This window comes from Streptopelia decaocto (assembly GCF_964273445.1).
Source record: "Streptopelia decaocto genome assembly, chromosome: 13".
Taxonomy (NCBI): Eukaryota; Metazoa; Chordata; class Aves; order Columbiformes; family Columbidae; genus Streptopelia; species Streptopelia decaocto.
Genome location: NC_138668.1, coordinates 7,817,540 through 7,832,061, shown reverse-complemented (window position 1 = coordinate 7,832,061; position 14,522 = coordinate 7,817,540). Strand labels below are relative to the sequence as shown.

General features: G+C 38.4%; 1 protein-coding gene across 1 annotated transcript in view; it reads right to left on the bottom strand.

Moving 5' to 3' along the window:
- Positions 1-604: 604 nt before the first annotated feature.
- The window catches only part of DNAH3 (dynein axonemal heavy chain 3), a 60,619-nt gene continuing 46,701 nt past the window's right edge, over positions 605-14,522 (bottom strand). The window contains exons 52-61 of the mRNA XM_082064449.1: positions 12,284-14,425; positions 11,119-11,344; positions 10,563-10,807; positions 10,254-10,370; positions 9,194-9,348; positions 8,251-8,418; positions 7,935-8,077; positions 7,144-7,348; positions 5,861-5,998; positions 605-5,682 (exon numbers count right to left, since the gene is read on the bottom strand). Coding sequence (XP_081920575.1) covers positions 5,329-5,682; positions 5,861-5,998; positions 7,144-7,348; positions 7,935-8,077; positions 8,251-8,418; positions 9,194-9,348; positions 10,254-10,370; positions 10,563-10,807; positions 11,119-11,344; positions 12,284-14,425 — 3,893 coding nt within the window. The 3' untranslated portion in view covers positions 605-5,328. The remainder of the gene's footprint in view (positions 5,683-5,860; positions 5,999-7,143; positions 7,349-7,934; positions 8,078-8,250; positions 8,419-9,193; positions 9,349-10,253; positions 10,371-10,562; positions 10,808-11,118; positions 11,345-12,283; positions 14,426-14,522) is intronic.

The following is a 14,522-nucleotide window of genomic DNA, read 5'->3' as shown; positions in this document are numbered from 1 at the left end:
GCTCCAGTCCACAAAGGTATCTATTTCCATATAATGATTTCCTGGGAATGCCTCACGTGGGAAGGAACATGTAAAATGCCATTGTTCTCCCTGTCAGTGGGAACTTTACAAATTTACTGCTGCCAGGAAGACAAAAAAAAAAACAAACCACAAACCAACAAAAACCTCCTCTAGACTAGGAAAAGGGGGATGGAACAAAGACAGTAAGAAATAACGTGATTATACACACTGCTTAATTCCTCATTGAAAGAAGTCCAAATACAGTCTGTTCTTATCCTCATTCTGATACACCAGTGTAGAGACGTGTCAGCTGAGCCAAACCAAAATGAATAGACAGGCGTTTTGAATGGAGGCTTAGGCTCATTCTTTGTCGTTAAACTACCATTTGAGTCTTTTTAATTGTTAAAATTCATGTGGCTAATGAAGGTACTGATGCTGTGGCTCATCAGGTGAATAAACAGCGATGTAAATGAGCAGTCTAAATTTACTGTCTATATTATAGTCACATCTTTTTCCTGAGCACATACTGTAAGATGTGGATTATTTCAAAATAACATCCCTAATATTACAGAAGATTTACACCAAATTGCAATAGCAATATGAGTTTATTTCTGAAGGGAAATATGCAATTTTAAAAAGGCACAAGTAGCCTTAAGTAACTCAAATGAGTATCCACTTGCTTAACTGAAAAGCCAGTAAGCTGAACTGCGGGAACAGCATCACATTATTTGAGATTATTTAAATGCCCATTTATTTTTCAAAATAAGTGCGTGAGAAATTATTAACTAGTGCCTGATCCTCATTACTTTCCAGCACCAGAAGGCAAAGACTGAAATCTGTTAGAACCTCAGGCTGTTCAGCTGAAGGAAGGATGAGATCTGCTCTTTTCTCAAGTCTGGAGAGCAAAAACCTTCTGTTGCAGCTTAAGTTAAAGTCTCTATGGAAAAGAGAATCTGCCTTAAATAGTCCTTTGTTTTGGAGGTCAGGCTGGCAAATTACCACTTTGAGGGAGTTTCATGAAAAAATTTCATCTGCCACTCAGTCCAGTGGATAGGCAGATGGCTCAACTGGTACTCATTGCATTCAATTCCAAGGACTGTATAACCTCTGTCAAGAAGTATCCCAATGATGGTGCAATGTGCCATTCCTACACATTAATTTTACTTGCAAAAGGATGTCCTAAAATGCCTCTGTGTTCTCAAGTTTGTAATGCACGGGATTCAGTCAGTGAGTGTACACTCTGTCCTGTCCTTCCTTAACTTTCTCTTGCTCCCGTTTCAGTAAATACTGTCTCATTCCTATTTATCACACTAGTCAGGAGATGCTTTCGAATAATTTAGAGAAAAAAAGATGACATTAATTTAATATTCTTTAGAAATAAAAATCCTGAGTCAGCTGCATGAACTCTCTTGCGAGCTAACCAGTAGGCAACGCTGTAGTAATTTGCTGACATGGTATCTGGCCTTTAATATCTAAATAACAATTGCCCTCTGGAAATTCTGTCCCTAACGCCATAATGAGTAAGGTTGTAATTTATGAAGCCATGTGCTTATGAAGCCAAATTTCACACTAACATTAGCAAACACACCATCATTTAGGATGATGGACTCGGCACCTGCTTACTGCATGTACCTCCTCAGCGCTGTCTGGGCGTGAGGAAATGCTTGTTAAGCTGCAGGAGCAACCGAATCTGTTCCACGGGAAGTGTCACAGAACTGAGACGGGTTAAAACAGTTTATGTTATCCAATCTATCCTCCTACTAATAAAAGTTTGTTCTTGTAATACCTTTTAGATCTGGAGAAAATAAGAAGAACTGGGCCTCACTATCCTGGGGCCCCACTATGTGTCCATCAGAAATGAGATCAGTAACATCCATCTTGTATCCACAGCAAGGTCACTTATTTGATCATACCTATAAATTCATTTTCAAGAATGCTAACTACAGGAGAGACCTGCACCTGTCACTAATTTTTCTAATCTAATTAGGCAAAACATTCTAGCTTATAGGAACTCCTAAAGAGAAGAATTTGGGGCCTTTGTATTGTCCTTTTCATGGTATAATTTTCCCTTCAAGAGCCCGATAATGTTAAAATCAGAGATAGACCTTTCTGTTTCTGAAGTAGATTTTTGTACAGATAAGAGAAACATTTCCATCTCCTAAGAAAATGTACTAACCCTATCTGTCTTACAGCTTCCCTAGCTGAAAATCTGTCTCTGCTCTTTCTAAGGAGAAAAATATCTTTTGCTCCATACTGTTTGTATGCTGTATTTTTTTTCCATCTGCTTTGAGTTACTAGCAAGGCTATGAATCTGTGATTTGCACAGGTGTTTTCTGTGGTTTGTTTAATGAGAGTTTCTAATTAGAAATGGAAATATTAAACCTGTAAAGCAAATAATTCTAATACTACTATTAGAAAGTACTTAATTTGTCCAAAATTTTTTCACATTTTTATCATGTCCAACTAACAGCTGAGGTGCCTTTTTCTTCTTCTAATGCATCTCAGCCAAGAAAGGTTGTGAATTCTAATGTTTAGCCAGCTATATTCAGGAAGGTCTAGACAATGCTCAGGAAATAAGGTTGGAAAGCTCATTTCAAAGAACCACAGAACAAACATCTCTAAGACAGATATCCCTTAACAGTAAATTCCATTATTTTTTTCTCTAATAGTAAGGGCAGCTCAGGAAGTCATGTACTTCAGTAACGATCAACTAATGCAAGTCAGCCGTCCCTGATCCCTGGTGAAGGGGGCACAGCCACTGGCAGATGGATGAACCCTCTTTTGTAGATTTATCTATATTTTTTGGTCACATCTGGAAAAGCCTGAAATACACCTTTAATTACATCCTAAGAGAGGCCTTCACCTCAAATTAGATATTAACACAGAAGAAGCACTTAGAAAAATCAACACTAGCATGGACGTTGCACACAATGTAGTAGCAAAGCCACTATACATTCACAAGAACCACAACTGTGTCATTTAATAAACTATCCATTAATGTTTGTTCACAAAAGGCATCAACAAGAAACCAACATGGCAAGCTATCACCATCCCACAGTATTTTCCAACAGTTTAAAAGTAATTTCTCTCCATAAAATGTACTTCAACTAGTGAATCTGGCTTTTAATTTAAAATGGCTTAATTTAGAGTACTGTGTTTGCAAGACTAGCATTATCTGAAGGATGAAGAAACTCAATCCTAAAATTTCAACTTCATTTTATTGTTTTAAGAATTATGAGACTGCTGTTGGCCCAGCCTCCCTTTCAGCAGTGCCCCAGCAGCGCCAGGTAAGCTGTCACCAGTCACTTGCACAAGCTCAAATCTAAAGACAAATCATTTTGAGAGCAGCGACTGAGCAGATCAGCCCATAGGGAACCATCCAACAGGCAGCTCCAGCCTCTCTGGCACCTCAAAGTGGCTGCTGGTAACTGGGTTGTTATCTCTGATGCCTCAGTGACCTAATTAGTGATCTGAATTGTTGACGTGGTAACAACAACAATTACATGCAGCCATCCAAAAGTATGGTAATTACCACAATGTTTTTTTTTAAATATGTAGTAAATGTCAGTTAATTGTAATTCTACAAAAAGTATCTGTGTTACTCTTATAAAGCCTAAGACATTTTTTGAAAGACCAATTGTAATTAATCTTTAGAGATCTTCTGTATCATGATTCTCATCTCAAAAATTGTTGTCAATTTGCATGACTGTGCTGTAACATTCATAACCAAGTTTTATTTTTGGTTTAGGTGCCAAATATCATTTAGTCTAAATTAAGAATAGTTTCTTCCTAGCAGTAAGTCAAAACACCTGCACTTCTCAGTCCCCTTTATTAAAACAAATATCCATTAAGTGTCCTGGCCTGACATCTTTGCCCTAGTCAGCATGTAACAATAATGATGCACCAAACGTCTGCACACCTACTGTTAATGAGGCATCAAATGTGGTACATACGGTACATGAAGATACTGTACTTACTATCTAGGTATATCTTTGTGTGGAGCAGCGCTGTACAACATACCTGCAACACTTCCTGCTTATCTGTATCTTGCCACTCTTAAAAGTTACTATTTTATTAATATCTACATGAAACAAAACAGTGGTTAATTAAACAATAATGAACACTGTTTTCACCTGTAACAGCTAAGCACAACACAACAGAGAGATTCCTATGAAAAGAACCATATGTTTTAATGAATTGTAGCAGGATACTGGGAATTGCTGTATTAGAGCTGCACCTCTGTGAGGCCTCGAGCAAGTCATTAACATGCTGCAATTTAGGCAATGAAAAAAACTAGAAGACCCCAAATTAGCCGATGCTTATGCAGTGGGGTTTCTTTAAACATTTGCCTTGATCTTTCTGCTTCTCTTGTACTGTGTACACAACAAGTCTAATGATCCATCCTTAGTACCTTCTTGGCATGCTGTGGGGATTTAGTTAATGACTGCAGAGCTCTTTGAAGATGTTCAGCCTATTTTATTTTTAATTAATGTTTGCAAGCTACTTCGAGCTTCTCTGATGAAAGGGCTTAAACAAGTACAAAATTTCAGGTGGTTATTAGTGCAACATGCAATAGGGCAAGACGACAAGTAAAATGACACTATGGGAGAAAGGGAATAGCTCAATTTATCAGGCATCTGGGATATGTAGGTAAATACTGAAGTAAAAAACATTTTAAAATCATGAGACAAGCGTCACTGCTCTCAGAAATGGCAAGCTCCCAATGCATATGCTGTCTAGAAGTTTTTCATGGAAATTCTGAGGCACATCTTTCAAGGACTATCAGTTCTTATAGTTTTATAACACAGCTCTAGCGACTCATTCTAACCGAGGATTGGGTTTACATGTTGACAACAGACTGTTCTCATCTCCTCCCTCCTTGCCCTCCATGCTCCTGGGACACAGAAGCAGTAGGCAAATCCACAGAGTCCTATTTGCAAGAGTTGTGGATTAGATTCCCATTAAAATCAGCAGTAAAACTCTTTGGGCCTAATTTCATTTAAAAAAAAAAACCCTATGATAGGAGCTAGGTGGTATTATTAGGATTTCACAAGATTTGTAGTGATGTGGATGGCACAGAGTTTGATGGGAGTTCTGTTCATTCTGACGCATTGCAAGATCAAGGCCAGGCCTTTGAAATAAGTTTCTCTTTGTAATGTTCTATTTTCACTCACTCTTGCTCAGTGGCTGATAATGGCTAAAAACAAAAGGAAACTGGGAACTGCTTTGAAGTCAGCAGGAAATCCCGATATAAAAAAAAATTGCAGCCATTGGGGAGTAAAGTATATATTTTAATAACAAAATGTGAGTGTTTTGACTTGCATGCTCTCAGTCGTCTAACTGGCATAGTGCTGCCACACCTCGATTGATCCAGTGTTTCTGGGGCTTGTCTGAAGGGAGTTCAATTGAGAGAACATAGTTGGTTGAGTGGCCAGTAGTGGATAAGACACCTCTTCTTTCACTTGTCTTGTACACAGGGCATGAATAGATATTTGTATGAGAAAATTTGGAACTTTCTCCAGGTTTCAGCCAAATTACGGGCAAAGGATCATAAAGGATTTTTGGAAGTGATTCTCCAATTACCAAGGCTTCTCTATCCCATCGTGCACCTTCCAAAAATAGGCCTCTTACATAAGCCCCATCTTCTGGAATTTTCTCCATGGTGTGTTCCTGTTTCATCACCTAGAATGATTAAACCATTGTTTCACTTTATTTTTATCTGGATTGTAGTAAAACTTATAAGTGATAGTCTGAAATTACACCTTTAAATAAAATGCCTTTCCATTTGAAAACTGTTCCTTGCTGCCGCAGCATGTTTCAAGCTGTTCAAGAAAAACAAAATTCCTCTGTATTTTCTTACCTCGAATTCAAATCCAATATGGTCAATTGGGATGGTGTATTTTCTGGCATAGTTTTGTAAAACACCCGTCAAAAAAGACTGAGTGAAGAAGAATCCTGAGAGCCAAAAGACTGTGGGTGGCCCATTGTTGACCCAATCCTGAATATGGAGAGAAAAAACAAATTGAAGAAAAAATACATTCTGTGGCTTCACTGTGCCAATTCACTAGAGAAGGGACGTCTTTTCAAATACACTCAAACAGCATGAGATCTAAACCTTGATGGGACCCTCTGGATACTACCATTAGTTCTATATTTTTCAGAGACAACAAATCACAGAAATCAGTTATGTATGATGACAACAAAAATAATCACTCATTCTGAAACAACCAGAACTCAATGCTACTGAGAAAGAAATTTCAGAAAGTAGCATAAGCATATTTTGGTAAGTCTAGATACCAATCAGAAAAAAAAAAAGGCACTCACTACAGCCAATACATCAGATCCAAGTAGAGGAAATCATTCCAGTACAAAGATGCCAGACAGAGAGATCTTGGACCAGCATCTTTGTTGGATATCACAAAGGCAGTAGGAAAAACAAGGCAAGGGCAGAATGTCCCCACACTTCGCTAAGCCATGTGGAGTCAAAAGAAGCCCATATGATACTCTGATCCTGCAAACAGGAAACTCTGCAGCTTATCCAAAACCTTCAGATACTTCTTTCTAGGTTTCTCTTCCTCCGATTCGTATGGGATTCCACTACATATCAGTACCTCAGCTATTTAAGGTATATCTGAAACTTTAAAGAGAGTGATAAGAGTGCAAGGGAAAGAATGGAAGGGTGAATAAAGAATAAAATAGCTTGTTCAAAAAGTGTGTGGAAGTGGTGTCACTTTTTATAAACTTGAAAGAGAATTACCGTCACATATATAAAAATTAATAGTGCCTGTTATGCACTGTTTCTAAAGCATTCTCACCCCTGGTTCAGTGTCCTTTGAGCAGGAAAGTCATTAAGGCATCATTGCAAAGTAAAATTAATCTTCTAGAAACAGAAAAACTGGAAACTACCAAATGGAGCATTGAATTAGCACCAAAGGATTATACTCTCAACTCATGCTGCTGAGCAATTGCCCAGCTAATTCCAGTGCTGTCAATGCAGTATATATTTGGTCTTAAGTATGTGCAAGTAGTTCACCATCTGGTGCTATAAGGGTTTTGCTGACTGAGGACAGTACCGATACATATTTTACTCATTCAGCTTTCAACCACTGAGCCATTAGACCTGTCAGTCTCAGTGTAGCATACCTGGAAGAAGACCAAACGACAGAGGAGATCAGACACGTAACTTCCCAGTGGCTTCAGTGATGGATAGGATTTGGCAGCCCACATTGATGGTACTTTTCCCATTAGCATGCTGTTGAAAACATCTTCAAGTTCAGATGACATCAACACTTGGCCTTTAATGGCTTTGCCCAAATTAATGAGGCTGCTCCGAACAACTTGAGTAAGCCTTAAGATAAAAAAAAGAAATAGTCATCTCATTATTTACTCCTTACTATCTGGCTAAACCCTGAGACCCCTGAGTCCAACTTGAATGAAGTGCCAGTCAAAGCTGGTAAATGTCCTGTGAGAAATTCCTTCTCACCTGTAGTTACCAAACTCTTAATTAATTTTGTAAAAGCAAATGAAGAACAAACACACACAGAGAAATGAAAGAAAGTGAAAAATTCCCATTCTAGACAAGGGGAATCAAGTGACAAGTTTTAAAGACTGTAACACTAATTAACATCGTGTGCCCTGATTATTGGGGTCTGGGTATGACTTAAAAAGAATGAAGTAGGCTGCCCTCCCACAACACAATAAACTCAGATCTGATTTAAGTTCATAGTCCAAGAATATTGCTACTATTTCTATACTCAGGCAGTGAGCTGCAGCTTTCAAGTCTTTCTAAAAGGTTAATCCAAAGCAGAATCTATCATGTTGATAATGATGTATTGTAAAAGGCTTGTAAGTGTTTAAAGCTTCTTAGTGGCTAGTGCTGATGAACATCAGCAGGTTTTGCTATTAGTATTACTACACAAAACACTGAACCATACCTGTTAAATCTAATTAATTCTTGCCTAAGAACTGTATTCATGGACTCTTCATAAAGTACTGGGTATATCTTCATAATGTGGTTCATATCGAAGCCGCTTGGTAATTTGTACAGGATGTCCTGCGCCAAATCTTGAACAGTTTCCTGAAATCACAAGTTTGCAGGGAATTAGGAATTTTCCTCTTTTTTTCACCTGTTTTGATTCACTCCCAGTGCCACAGTCATGCAAAGAGAAGTGTTGGATTACTCTGACACCTAGGGCATGACAGGAGAGGGCACCTTTCCAGAGTTTAAGTTGATTTTTCTTCCCCAGTTACCTGAGGGGACTTGCCACCTTCCCCTGCTTCTCTAGGCAAAGTCAAGAGCACTCCACTGAAAAGCTGGTTAGTCTCGTGGTTATCCTTGGTAATGTCTGCATTTTCATGAAGTCCAAACACTTCAGGGTGCGTTGTAATTGGTAAACTTCGTAGGTATTCAATGTAAGACTGTAAAAGAAACATTTAGATACCAGAAATCATGCAATGATATATTAACAAATGATCAGTAAACCCAACTTGGACAGAAACTTCCCATTTACAATCAAACACAAGTTCTCAGTTAAATGCATCCAGGAATCGACTTAGTCCACAGAGAGAAATATAAAAGTTTTGAATGGTTCAAAGACTCACTGAAGAGTTGTTCTTACCACCCTCATATAAGTAGCCAGAGAAAGCAAGAGCAATGACTGGACATAAGAAATATACAAGGAGTGCTGGTCAAAGTCACAGAAGCGGGTAGGATGCCAAATGTATCACCCCTGTAACTGCAGGCTACACCAACAGGTGGGATTTGGGCACATTTGTTACATCTGTGCAGCTGGTAGAGGGGAAAAAGGGGATGAAAAGTTAGTAGATACCTGCCATTCCCCCTCCTCATCCTGATCACTGCTTTTAAGGCAAAAGTGGTTGCAAGAAGGTACAGAAGTACGCTGTAAATTCCTGGAGCCTGACTCATATTGCCTTCCCAGAACTGTACTGGAAACCTGCACAGGGTGGCTTTTTCATCAACAAACCTCAGAATACTGGATGACACTACATCTCCATTGGGGTGTGTTAGATAGCAATTATCAATTCATCTTTCATATATGAGATATATTCTGGCATGATTTTGTGATATTAAGTTTTTTTATTTTCTACTTATTGTATTCAGCATATCAAAGAACAGTATAGATAAGTTTTTTCCCAATAACTCTGAGAGAATTTACCTCTGTTATCTTCTTACCTCATATGGACCATGTGGCGGTATGTAGTAGTCATCTCCAGGTGCAAGCATATACCTCTCCTGTTCTATATCCTTGCTGTAGACTATGGAAAGAAGGGACAGAAGGAGACGCCTGTCTTTATCATCTGTTACTCTGCCTCCGTAGTTACATTCCCCTGGGAAAGGACAGAGAAAGCCAGGATGAAAAATTGAAAGTTAATGAACAAATCACGTTTAAGGAACGCTATGAGTTAGTCTGAGAAAGTGCTACTCATGCCAGAGTAATCTTATGTTTTAAATGACAGCTCTTTTCCTTGAAATTCTTGTTAGTAAGAATTTTTAGGACTTTCAAAATCTGAAGAGTGCTATATAGCTCATCCTTGTCTTGTTCCTTTCATGCAGATTTAACCTGATTATGTATGCATACAGTGGAAAACAAGGGATCACAAATACACAATATCCCTGTGAGATGAAGCTGGAGAGATTCAAGTAATGGGCAAGCAATGAAGGGAGGTTTGCACTGATATAAAGTACAGAAAACAGCTAAAAGCTCATAGTTATTACTTTAAACCTGACTCCCTCAATTCTTTTTCATAAAGCTAATAATAATATCAGCAAAAATCAGGAATGATCTTCATAAGGTTGATAAAGGAGGTGCCAAGAAGCAGCTGTTTCTGGAGAAAGAGAACTGAATAGCCACAGCAACCAAGTTATTTACACAGGTCAACACCTCCTGCTTTAAACTGATGAGTGTCATCACATCCTCTGGTAAACTGACAATGCTTACTGGGTCAGGACCATGTTGATCAGCTAAGGTGAAACAGAGGCCAGTGATCTTTTTATTTGACATATATGTAAAAAACACCAGGAGGTTTGCTGGACCGTTAGTAGTTCTTCTAGCTATCTATGAGCCTAGACAGCAATGTCACCCAAGGGTCTGGGATTCAACTTGTGTGTTTGGAAGGCCAAGAAAGTAAACCTGGCTGGAATCCACTCCATTTGTCAAACATTCATCAGTTTGTCGCTGCACCTGCTGTAAGTGCCCAGCAAATCAATGTGTTAGAGGGTGCAACGCCTGTACCTGTTAGATATGTCAGAGCTTCAAACGGGACTTCTTCATATTCATTCAGAAACATCTGGATCTGTCGCATACTGATTCTGAGGTCAGATTCGTTGAACTCATATGGAATATTCCAGCCTGTTTGATTCAGAAAAGATATGCAGGGCAATGGTGCACTGTACTGATGACCACACTCAGGAAATGATGGTACTATACTATACTGCCACCAAAGAGCTGAAGATAACAGCTGCAGACAGTACCGAGAAGAAGCCCTGTATTTCAAAACTACTAATCTTTTTGAAACAACATGCAAAATAATCTAAATCTTACCCAGGGGGCCGAAGTTTCTCCTTTCCTGCACAATAGCATGAAAAAAGCAAAGGCCGAACAGCAGTTTTTGCCACATTTCTGGCTTTTCACAACTGCTAAAGAACACCGGGTTGGAGATGGGGTCATTAAGGTATGATCGAAGAAGGTTCGCTCTAACTCCTTTTGGAGGCTCATTTGTCATTTTGATGCCATTCTGGAGGATACTAACAGGAAACATTTCTGATGGATAACTAGTTAACCACAACCTGAAAAGAATTTTTAAAAGCACATTATAAAAAAAATCATAACTATTGACAAATCCTCAAAATTGATCTGCAGAAGACTAAGTTTTATTGCTTGCTTAACTATAATGGTAACATCTAAATTTGTTCTAAAGTGCAGGCATAAAGTAGATTATACCAGACAGGTAGAAAATATTATGTCCTAATTATGTGTCTTTATTTTATTGCTACATGTAAATGATATGAATGTTACATTTAGTTGCTCACACAGAAGAAGTTTCATTTCTTTTTACCAGTGTCTTCAGCAAATAAGAGAAAAATATTAAGACTCCTACCTGAACTTATCATTGGTGTTCTCAGGCACTATAACTTCCTCACAGATTTTTTCCAAAGCAGGCATCCAGCTAGTTGCAAGATGGCAGTTTTGTAACACTACCCAGGTTCCATCAGTAATAGCCTGATGAATCATTTTTGCTGCTATTGGGCCCTGTCCCTGTCCAAGCGAAATAGTTTGGATGCTTGCGCCTCCCATGCCAACGTCATCAGCAAATTTCAGCAAACCTATGATGGCAAGTTTCACACACACAAACAAAGTCTATTAGAAAGTAGATCTATGTTATATTCATCATTTTTATAATGTAATTAAGGGGGCAAAAGTCAACAAATATTTTACTCAATTGAAAAAAAAACCCACACCTCAACAACCCAGAAGTAGCACCAAATGCTGTATTGGTCACTGTGTTCCTGAGGCATATATATATTAAACTTTAGGTGTATAAAGTAATACTAAAATAAACTACCAAAACCCACTAGCCAAGTTAAATGTCTGGCCTCTCCTTTAGCCCCGAGGGCTCAGTTCCAGCCTGCACTACAGCTCTCTACTCTCTCTGTCGCATGGGTACAGCTGTTTATGGGGGCTGAGCTGTACTTCGGATCTTCAGATCTGGTTAAAAATAACCCTCCAGATCTGCCATCAAAACCAGTACCTACTCGAAATACACCCTCAAGGCATGGTTCCATATTACAATTCTTTTGGCAGAAAACCAGGTTTAAAAATAATCTGGGTGGTTATTTTTTAAAGGACATTTAACAGATGTGGTTTTAACTGTGGTCATATATGCCATTTAATTAGTATCTGAGAGGGTAGAAATTTTCCAAAGGAGGGTTTGTAACAAAGACTGGGGCAAATCCCAAACACCCTTTGAAATAATTGTAACACAAGCATATTATATATTATAAACTGTTTTGGATGTTATAAGCTATTAGATCCATAAATTGCTGCTCAGAGACCTAAACATTTCATCACCACTACATTCATTCCACCCTCCAGCAATTTTCTATCATTGTATAATAAGGGCAGATACAAATGTTTGATATTCTATCACTGCTGTAGTGTATTTCCAAGACATATTAAAGATCAAGGGGTCTACACTATTTCCAGTTAGTCACATTCAGTGACATTTAACCAGAGAAAAAAAGACATTTTAATACCAATCTCACCTGCCATAGGATCAGCACCCGGTGACAACACAAAAATCAAAGGGGCACAACAATTTGAATCACTGTAACTTCTTCCAAGATCAAAAGTAGGTGGTTCAATAAATGTTCTTCCCATATTTTCCACAATGAACTCCTGCACTGCTGGAATAATTTTGTCGGGCCTCAAACATCTGAGAATAACCATGCGATCTAACCCCATCAGTGTGCTCCACGTATCTGGGAAGGCTTCTTTATGGGGTCTTACAGAGTCATATATTAGTTTCCACTTTGAAAAATTCTCTCTTACATGTTCCATTAGTCCATGGAGGTGTGTCAGACTAGATGCACGTACGAGCTCAGCCCATGATTTGTCAGATAGCCAGTCTGGAGCTGGATTGGGGTGAGGATTATCAAGAGCAACACCTCCTGTTAGGAGGAAACGCCAAACCTTATCATCTATTTGGTCTTTTCCCTTCATAATGCCTATTGTCAGAAGGAAGGAGAATAATAGCTTATCCTTTTCAAACAGTGAACGACAGACATTATTGTAGATGCTTATTGTGAAATGCTTGGTTATGTTTTTGATTCTCTCTCCTAGATCTTCACTCTTTTCGCTTTTAGCAATAGATTGAACATATAAGTTAATGAACCAAACCAATGAATATTGGTACATAGGTTCAATGTTTGCCAGGTCAGAGATGCAGAAGAAGACAACAGCTGAATGAACAGCAACTGGCTTGTACCCCATGCGAGTAGAGTCTATATGCATCTCAGTTACAGAGGCAATTTTTTGCTTTTCAGAGATTTCTTCAGATAATTTTTTGGATGAAGACAAAATATTAACTGCTGTTTCATCTTCTAAGATGTTTCCTTCTGAATGGGAAAGAATCTCCAGGATTTTATCTTCTATTTCCTTTAATTGTTTCTTGTTGGCTGCACTTTCTATAATCAGTTTATTTTTCTTTTCTTCTAGCTCAGGCTTTTCCTCTGCAGCTACAATTCCAAGAAGTTGGTCCTGAAGACCCAAAGGTGTAATCATGAAGTTGAGTAGACAAACTTTCACAGCCACCTCAGGAAGATAATGAGGATTTCTTAAGCGGGTTGTCATATAAAACCTGAAATCTCTTGAATATTCAATTATATTTTCTCCTAATTTCATGTATTCTACTCCTTGTTGTTTGAATGTTAGCTTTAATAAAATGGGTTCTATGAAAGCATCTAGTTCTTCACCAATATTTTCTAGCAAGACTGGTGTTCCAAGCTGAATAGCATTTTCTAATGTCCTCACATAATTTGTGTCAGATAATTTGATAACTGACAGCCTATTAGCTTTTTCCATATTTTTTACCCACTTGTTAGCTTGCCTTTGAGGATCTATCATTAAAGCCCATCTTCTTGAGTTAGAAACAATGATGCCATTGTCAATGGAAAAAGAATCAATTGGCAATCCAGCAATCTGCCATGCACGGATTTTGACTGGGTCCCCCAATGTATTGCTTAAGCTAAAGTCACTGGAGCATGGTATGTTCTTTTCTTTGCACAGGACCTGCCACTGATTTTGACATTTTAGGCGGTAATCTACAGTAAAGGCTCCCAAATAAGCCACAGTTCCTGATGATAACAACACATCTCCTATAAGGTCTATGTACCGGATTCCTAATAATTGTGCAGCTTCTGTCCACCTATCTTTCTCTCCACCAAGACCACTAATTAGCTGTTCAGCTCTCACAATTTTTTGTGAACAGAGTTCAATATTATTTTCTAATTCTCTCTTCCGGTCAATCATGTTGTCCAAATCATCATTCAAAGCTTGAAGGCGATCAACTACCTCCTTAAGTTCTGCTTGTTTTATTTTTAGCTTCTGCATTTGAACATCCAGTACTTCTTCTGCGGCTCTCAAACGTTCACGCTTTGGGGCAACCACTTTTGCAACACGGTCGTACACCTCCATGGCCCGCACCCACTTGCATAGTCCTTCACAGGCAGATGAGACATTTTTTATGACAGCTGGTTGAAAATCTGGATGATCAATAAATCTGTCTCTAATTCTCTTCATTACAGAGGGAGGAATATTATCCTTGTCATACATCTTCAAGCTCTCAAGGAATTTCATATCTCCAAGAAGTTTTCTCGATGGCCCCCAGTAGTCTTCTATCATTTTACCTATATTGCAGATAATACTGAAATCAGGCTTAAAACATGCATGTTCAAACTGAAAAAAATACTTGAAACATAATATGAAGAATTAACATCAATGATT